This window comes from Apium graveolens, chromosome 9, assembly GCF_009905375.1.
Source record: "Apium graveolens cultivar Ventura chromosome 9, ASM990537v1, whole genome shotgun sequence".
NCBI lineage: Eukaryota > Viridiplantae > Streptophyta > Magnoliopsida > Apiales > Apiaceae > Apium > Apium graveolens.
Genome location: NC_133655.1, coordinates 160,883,738 through 160,893,424, shown reverse-complemented (window position 1 = coordinate 160,893,424; position 9,687 = coordinate 160,883,738). Strand labels below are relative to the sequence as shown.

General features: G+C 39.8%; 1 protein-coding gene across 1 annotated transcript; it reads right to left on the bottom strand.

Annotated features, from left to right (window-relative positions):
• Positions 1-2,029: 2,029 nt before the first annotated feature.
• On the bottom strand, positions 2,030-7,478 carry LOC141685702 (uncharacterized). The gene is made up of 2 exons (XM_074490791.1): positions 6,675-7,478; positions 2,030-2,092 (listed from the first exon to the last, which is right to left on the bottom strand). Exons 1-2 carry the CDS (start codon positions 7,476-7,478, stop codon positions 2,030-2,032), a joined length of 867 nt encoding a protein of 288 aa, XP_074346892.1.
• Between the last annotated feature and the right edge of the window lie 2,209 nt (positions 7,479-9,687).

Sequence of the window (9,687 nt, the reverse complement as noted above, 5' to 3'; positions counted from 1 at the left end):
GAATTCTCTTACTATAGGGATTTCATCCAAAATAGGGGTCTCTTTCTTCGTATCCACTACATGAGCCAAGGACGCTTCACATCCTTGTCTCAATAATCTTTTTGCTTGCATCACTGAGAAGAACTTCTTATCTTGCCTCTGCCCTTGGTAACTGATCCTTTTATTATCTGAGGTGTACATAACAACTCTCTTTTTCTTACAATGAATATTTGCCCTATATCGAGACAACCAATCCATACCTAAAATAACATCAAAGTCTCCCAACTCGAAGGGTATTAAGTCAACAGGGAACATATACCTCGAAATCTCTAGGGAATAACTAGGACAAAATTGCTTTACAGGTACTTTATCTTTATTAGACACTTCTATAGTTAGAGGTTCGTCTAAGTCTTCTAACATCAAATGCATTTTATTCACACAATTCACAGATATAAAAGATTTGGACGCTCTCGAATCAAATAAAACGTTAACATGTACGGAATTAAGAATAAGTGTACCTGCCACCACATCAGAATCATGAACTGGAGACTTCTGGGTCATCTTAAAAGTCCTAGCTCTCACAGTACTGGTTGCTGGTCCTTGGGACACACTCTTTCCAACATTACCTTGAGTCACTGACTTGCAATTCCTAGCTATGTGTCCCACTTTGCCGCAACTAAAACAAGTAACTCCTTGAATCTCAGACTTACACTCCGTGGAATAGTGACCTTTCTGTCCACACTTAAAACATTTAACATTCTCTCGGCACTGTCCACTGTGATTTTTCCCACACGTCTTACAATCAACCATTGGCTTACTCATCCTCGTCGGGGTAGAGTTAACTGATGTTGTACCAGGCTTAACTTGGGGAAAGTTCTACCCTTTAAACTTTTTATCCTTATTCTTTCCAAACCAACGCTGGAACTTTCGACTTGCTATTCCTGATTCTGACTTTGCAGGTCCACTTTCAAATTTCCTTTTCTTCTCACCCTGCTCCTTTGCAGCTAACTTCTGATCACTCTCTATCACCAAGGCAGCCTGGACTACCGAAGTATAAGTCTTAAGCTGTAAGGCTACAACTCCTCTCCTTATTTCTGGCTTCAACCCTTGTTGAAACCGCTTTGCTCGTTGAGCTTCTGAACTCACATATTCCAGTGCTGTACGGGCCAACTCCGTAAACTTCGCTTCATATTCTGTGACACTCCTATTCCTTGTTTCAGCTCCAAAAATTCCATCTCCATTTGACTTTGGAGACAGGCTGGAAAGTATTTTTCTAAAAACAATTCTGTAAATCTGGTCCAGGGAACTGGACCTTCTCCTTCTAAGGCTCGCGTAGATTCCCACCAATAATTTGAATCATTCCTCAGAAAATAACTAGCATAATCAGTTTTTAAATCCTCACTCACCTTGGTGAGCACAAACGCCTTTTCCATTTCCTTTAACCATATCCTGGAAGCGACAGGATCTACTTCTCCTTTAAACTCTGGGGGTTTCACTGCTTGAAAAGACTTAAAACTAACACCTTGATTTGCCCCTCTCATCTCATGCTGCTGTTGGATTTGTAGTTGCTACTGTTGGATTTGCTGTTATTGTTGTTGTATGAGCTGCTGTTGCTGTTGTTGTTGCTGTTGCAATTGTTGCTGCTGTTGCTGGAATTGTTGTTGCTGTTGGGCCAGCTGTACAGTCTACTGACGCAACAAGTTCATCAAATCACTCATGGAAGGATCCCCAACAGATTCGTTATTGGGCTGAGAATTTCTCTTTGGTGGCATCTCCTGAAACATAAAAGTCATATATAAGAAAATGGATTGCTCCAGCAGTTTATATTTATGCATCAGGAGAGCGTTGCCACTAAGACAATATTCTCATCCCCCATTATAATTGGATCCGTCCTGAGTGAATGATTATAGTCTAAAAATGCCAGCAACAGAAACAACAATAATAATAACAACAGTAATAGTAACGCACAATATATAAAAACTGAACAATAATATAAAGCAGCTGAACTACAGTAACCAACAGAATCCAACTAGTACAACTGAAAATCTAACTAAAGAGAACCATCCGAATACACACCAAAATTGGCTGTCATAACAGCCTCGTCTACTACAACCTATCACAACATAATATACATATACAAAGTAAACAACTGCAGAACTCCTAGAGGTCAACTCTGAGCTCTGCATCCCTCTACTGCAGCTCTGTCTAGCCACTACCACTGCCACCAATGGAACCTAGCTCAAACACTAGTCAGTTCACTAGGTCCTGATACTGCACAGCTCTGAACTCTGAACTAATGAAACGGTCAACAGATCTAGCCCTCTCAACAGCCATCTGGGTCAATGCTCTCACACGGGCTCGCACCTCAGGGGAAGGGGCAAAAATACCCTGAAATGGTGCAATAGGTACCTGGTCCAACTGGGCAGCAAACTCTGGACTCTAATCTCTGATAAAGGAAGTATTCACCGCCCTATGGACATGATAAGGGATCGGTGAAGAAGTACCACTAGGGGCCACAGGAGGTACCGGAGGTCTCATCATGGAAGAATTGGGACCGCAACAGGAGGGAAATCCATGACAGCAGACACAAACCTACGTACCCAACGGGGATGAGGACCAGATCCAGGGATGTCTCAAGGCACAAAAGAAGGAACTGGTGGAGGAGGCATAGGGGTCTCCTCGGTAACAACATCAAGGGGTCTCTCAAAATCTGAGCTATCCAAATCAGAAGGATTCTCCCGAGATGGAGAGCTCAAAATCGCAATAGGCCACTGCCAACATAATAATATACAGACAAGACACAACCAGGTCAAGGCAATTCTATCAAAACATTTAATAGATGCCAGGGTAACGCCGTCGGAACCCTCGACTGACTCTAAAGGGTTGCTCCTCTATATGAGTTGCTGACTTACACTTAAAGACTCACGTTATCACCTACTCGACATAATCCCTAACCTGAATCAGGGACTTGAACCTGTAGCTCTGATACCAACTGTGACGGCCTCAACCCCGGGGTCAGGAGTTGACGTCACTAAACACAATTACCAAAAATATAAACAACAGAATTATTATTAAAATATACTAACTTGACCCCGAACCAAGATCCGATCCAGGTTCAAGTATAATTCAGGTTCTCAATATTACAAACTCTTATTCAATATCTAAGACACACTAAATTTATTCAGCAACTCCTCAAACCTTATGGTCTGATACAAACTACCTTAGAGGAGCCAGGTCCAGTAGGGGCGGGAACACGGGTCGGTCTGACTGATCTTCTAGGCATCTGCGAAATATACATAACAGTTTGCAAGGGTGAGCATAATCGCTCAGCAGTACCAGAATATGAATAACAGATTAAAATAGTAATGTAACAATAATGGGAACAGAGCTGTAATCATAATATCAACATTTCATACTGATAATCAAAGTAACTGGATATCACTAATTAGCATGCTTTGTTAAAACAACATAGTAGTGTGCTGTGTAATACCAGAGTCCAATTTTAGCACGCTAATCATTTTATAAAAACTGCTGTATCAACCAATCATGCTTTTATACAATTCACAAATCTCAATCAGATACATAGCGGATATGTGAAGACAGCTGATCAGGCTATCAACACCAGACGGCTCTAACTGCCATCCAATTTACCTGTTCCGGAACTCAGAGACTAGCTAGGTCTCTGACCTGCTGGACTAATCGGTTTTATAGTGCGCACAACCGAATTAGCCTCTTACGCCACCTCAATAAGCCTACTTTGGCCTAAATATATCCCATATCTGACCGTTTATCCAGTTTTTAAAATACTTGTACCTATCTCATTTTTAAAATCATTTATTTAGCCAGCACACATATAAAATACATTTCGCAAATTATTCCATTCGAGATAGGTACCGTTCGAAGTTACTTTTCCCCAAAACAATTTGAAAATAGTAATTTTATAACTACAGGGGATACGTAACTTAAAACGTTTCTGTTCCACTACGAAAGTAAAACATTTAGCTATTCATATGCACTGAATCATAAAAGAATGGTCAGGGGTACTTGCCTTACAACGCTTTACAAATCCTAAATAGTTTTCACGCTGACTTTGATCTTGGAACAACTCGACTGGGATCTATAATTACAGAATACCCTAATTAGTTATATCGACATGCTTGATATCCTCAAATCCTAATAACCCAAATCCGACAACCCGACTCGTATTATTATTATACACATAATCATGTAATCACATCTCTCGAACATAAATAAGGGTAACACGTAAAACATAATTTTATACGATTACAAATATATTTTTAGAAAATTTTGGCAGCAACTTCTTTATTTATAAGACTACCCGTCGATTATAATCGACGTCAACAATTCTCAACAATCCACAACATAATTCCACCATTTATATAATGTACATCCCAACACCAATCAAAATTAGTTATTTAAATCCAAACATATTTTACATAAATATTTTATTTTATTTATTTATAGAATTTAAGACTCAGAAAATCGTCATCACCGTCCACCGTTGACTCACCCGGGGACCCGAATTTTTATCCCGAGTTTGAAATTAGCGAACCGAGGCATCCTTAAAATAATTTCAAAAAATAACGATAATGGTCTAAAAATATTTTAGATATCCTGAAGTTCATAAAAATATAAGTTTCGAATATTTGAGGCGCGCTTTATACACTCTTTTTAATAAATAACGAGACGACACACAGTTTAAACGATTCCCGAAATTTCCCAAAATAATTTTAAAATTCTCCGAATAATACGAACTTAATAAAATATAAATTTCATAATTTTTAAAGATTCCCGTAATTAAATATGGATTTTAGCATTTAACACACTCAGGAAATCATTTTAAAAAATGAATAATTAACGAAATATTGATTTCTCAATTTTATACAATCCTAAAAATAATTATTGAAATTATAAAATTAGAAAACCAATTTTAAAGACAACCCAAATATTTATGGAATTAAAATTACAATAAAATCACTTTTACAAGCGAACTAAAATCATATAACTCACCAATAAATCACATAATTCCAATCCCACATATCAACAAATCATAAATAATTAAATAACAATCAATAACCGCTGCCAAAATCAATACACACATTTTATTTATTTACTTAAACTTTCATTACACCTCCAAATATTAGAAATAAAATAAAAATACACGAGTCGTTATATCTAATCTTTTCCATTAACGCTGGCTGGAAAGTAATCTCGTATAGTTTTTCCCGACCTTCACCTGATACTCAAATTTCAATTTCCATCTTTTATAAATCTCGGGCTAGTTCATCCGCAATACGGGCCATATTTAATTTCTCTTTTCTACTTAAGGCATCAGCCACCACATTGACCTTACCTGGGTGATAATTAATGAAATAGTCATAGTTCTTAATCAACTCCAACCATATCCTTTGTCTCATGTTTAAATCCTTTTGGGTGAATATATACTTTAAGCTTTTATGATCCGTATAGATATCACATTTCTCTCTATACAAGTAATGACGCCATAACTTCAAAGTAAACACTATAGCCGCCAACTCAAGATCATGAACTGGATATTTCTGCTCATGGGGCTTTAACTGCCTAGACGCATACGTAATAACCTTATCATGTTGCATTAGCACACAACTTAATCCTTTAAGAGAAGCATCACTGTAAATTATGAAATTCCCTGTTTCATCTGGTAATGCTAACACTGGTGCTGTTACTAGTCTTTTGTTTAGCTCTTGGAAGCTTTCTTCACATTTCTCCGTCCAAACAAATCTCTCATTCTTTCGGGTTAGCTTGGTCAACGGGGTTGCAATCTTTGCAAAGTCCTTTACAAATCTTCGGTAATAGCCTGCTAATCCAAGAAAACTTCTAATTTGCGTCGGGGTCTTCGGTTGCTCCCATCTGGATACCGCTTCAATCTTTGCAGGGTCTACCTTAATACCATCCTTACCAACTATATGACCTAAGAACTGGACTTCCTCCAACGAAAATTCATATTTTGAGAACTTAGGGTATAATTGTTTTTCTCTCAACCTTTGTAAAGCAATCCTTAGATGTTCGGTATGGTCGTCTTTGGTATTTGAGTAGATGAGGATGTCATCAATAAATACAATAACAAACTTATCCAGATACTCCTTATACACCCGGTTCATTAAATCCATAAAAGCTGCTGGCGCATTAGTCAACCCGAATGACATCACTAGAAACTCGTAATGGCCATACCTGGTTCGAAAGGCAGTCTTCGGTATATCTTCAAGCTTGATCTTCAACTGATGATAGCCCGATCTTAAGTCGATATTGGAAAAACAACATGCTCCCTTCAGTTGATCAAACAAATCATCAATCCGGGGTAGGGGATACTTATTCTTGATGGTTAACTTATTCAATTCTCGGTAGTCAGTACACAATCTCATGCTTCCGTCCTTCTTTTTCACAAACAACACTGGAGCGCCCCATGGGGATACGCTTGGTCTAATTACCCCTTTATCCAAAAGTTCCTGAAGTTGTTTAGCTAGTTCTTTCATTTCTACCGGGGCCATACGGTAAGGTGCCTTTGAAACTGGTTCTGCTCCCGAAATCAAATCGATAGAAAACTCAATCTCCCGATCTGGTGGTAATCCTGGTAACTCGTCTAGAAACACATCTGAAAATTCATTAACTACTGGAATTTCCTCCAATCCGGGTACCTTCTTCTCAGTGTCCACAACATGGGCTAAATACGCTTCACATCCTTTTCTCAATAACGTCTTTGCTTCCAATATAGAAAGAAATTTCTTGTCCTGCTTCTGTCCTTGATAAACTATCCTTCTATTATCTTCTGAATATAACAAAACTTTCTTTTTCTTACAATCAGTATTTGCCTTATGCTGAGACAACCAATCCATTCCTAGAATTACATCAAACTCTCCTAATTGAAAGGGTAATAAATCCACTGAAAAGAAATGCCCACCAATTTCTATGTGACATCTAGGACATAACCGGTTTACTGAAACTGTATCCTGATTAGCTACCTCTATCAACAAGGGCTCATTTAGATCCTCCAATATCAAATTCATTTTACTTACACATTCTTTAGATATAAAAGACTTAGACGCTCCCGAATCAAATAAAACCTTAACAGGCACGAAATTTAGAGAAAGCGTATCTGCAACCACATCTGAATCTTGAGCAGTAGATCTCTTGGTCATTTTAAAGGTTCTGGCTCTTGTTGTGCTAGTTGCTGGTCCTTGAGATTCATTCCATCCTACACTACCTTGAGTAGCCGTCTTGCAGTTTCTGGAGATGTGCCCAACCTTATGACACTTGAAGCAGGTGACTCCGATGTTTCCTGTGTTACATTCTAATGCATAATGACCCTTTTTATCGCATTTAAAACACTGGACATCCTTCCGACACTGACCACTATGCTTTTTACCACATAACATACAATCCACAACTGGCCTGGTTGACTGGACCGGGGCAGAGGCAACTGAAGTGACACCGGAATTCATCTGAGCTATGCCTTGCCTTCTAAATCTCTTATTCCTATTCCAGCCAAACTTCCTTGGGAACTTCTGACTAGACTCATCCTGGTCTGCATTACCTATACCACCTTCAAACTTTCTCTTCCGATCACTCCTTTCCTTGGAGGCAAACTTCTGATCACTCTCAATCACCAGGGCGGCTTGAACTACAGAGGTATACGTCTTAAGTTGTAGGGCCACCACCCCACTACGAACTTCCGGCTTTAGTCCTTGCTGAAATCTCCTAGCTTTCTGAATCTCAGTGTTCACATATCCAGGTGCTAGTCGGGCCAACTCTATAAACTTGGCCTCATACTCAGCCACGCTCTTTTCTCCTTGCTTCAATTCCAAAAACTCTACTTCCAACTGACTCTGCAAACAATTTGGAAAATACTTCTCTAGAAACAACTCCGTAAATCTGGCCCAAGAAACAGGGCCTTCTCCTTCTAAGGTACGCGCAAATTCCCACCAAAAACTTGCTTCACCTTTAAGAAAATAACTAGCATAATCCGACTTAGAATCATCACTCACCTGAATAAGGGTGAAGGCTTTCTCCATTTCTTTAAGCCAAATTCTAGCAGCAACCGGGTCTACCTCGCCCTTAAACTCTGGGGGTTTAACCGACTGGAAAGACTTGAAACTAACAGTCTGGTTCAACTCTCTTGGCTGGGGTTGTTGTTGAAGCTGTAACTGTTGTTGGATTTGCTGATGTTGTTGTTGTTGTATAAATTGCTGCTGTTGTTGTTGCTGTTGCAGGAATTGTTGTTGCTGCTGCTGGAATTGTTCTTGCTGCTGAGCCATCTGATTAGACTATTGGCACAACAAATCTAGTAATCCATCCATGACTGGGCCCCCTTCAAAGTTCCTGCTGGAGGAATTGGAAGGGAAATTTTTCTTAGGAGGCATTCTCCTAAAACACAACAAAAAGGTTTTATATGAAAATTGTGCCCCGGGTAGCAAGAGCTTTATGCATCAGGAGAATGCGGTCATAATTAAATATTCTCTTCCTTATCTATTTGGGGTCCACCCATGATGCATAACTAAATTCAACAAATCCAGCAACAAATACAACAATAACAGTAACAACAATAACAAAAGTGCAATAGAATAAAACCAACAACCGTAACATCATAAAAATAATAGTACAACAACAGTACAAATCCATCTAACAACTACAGTACAACACTCATAATGTACTAAGTACACAACAAAATTGGCTGTCATAGCAGCCCCGCCTAATACAAGCTACAGTACATAATGAACATACATAGGAAAAGCATCTACATAACTCCTACAACTAACTCCGAGCTCTGTATCTCACTACAGCAACTCTGATCTAGCCACTGCCACTACCACCAATGGATCCTAACTCAAATACCAACAGTTCATGAGATCCTGGTACTGAACAGCTCTACACTCGGAGCTAATGATACGATCAATGGTCCGAGCTCTCTCTACAACAGGCTGAGTCAAGGATCGTACTCTCTCCTACACATCTAGGGAAGGGGCGGGGATGCCCTGGAAAGGCCCGACTGGAATTTGGTCAAGCTGAGCTGCTAACCCTGGGCTATGCTCTCTGATCAAGGACTGGTTCACCGCTCGGTGAACATGCTAAGGGATCGGGGAGGATGCACCTGAAAGAACAGATGAAGGAACAGGTGGTCTCGAGGTGGAGGAACTGGGACCTCATCCTGGAGGGAAATCCCTAACAGCCGACACTGACCTTCGTATCCAGCGAGGACGGATACTAGGTCCTGATACACCTCCTGAGGCAACTGGAGGAATGGGTGGAGGAGGCATGAGAGTCTCCTCGGCTACAACATCCAAAGTCTGCTTAGAGTCTGAATCATCTGAATCCGACGGGTTCCCCCGAGAAGGAGAACTGGAGATCACTATGGGCCACTGTCAACCATAATAATATACAAGGAAGACATAACAAGGTTAAGGCAAGTCTATTAAAATATTGATAGATGCCAGGGTAACGCCGTCGGAACCCTCGACTGGCATTTAAGGTTGCTCCTCGGCATGAGTTGCTGACTCACAATATAGGACATACTTCCGACACCTTATTGACTCAACTCTTAACCTAAATTAGGGACCTGAACATGTGGCTCTGATACCAACTGTGACGGCCTCAACCTCGGGGTCAGGGCTGACGTGACCAAAAATATGATAAACTATAATATAAACTACTAAA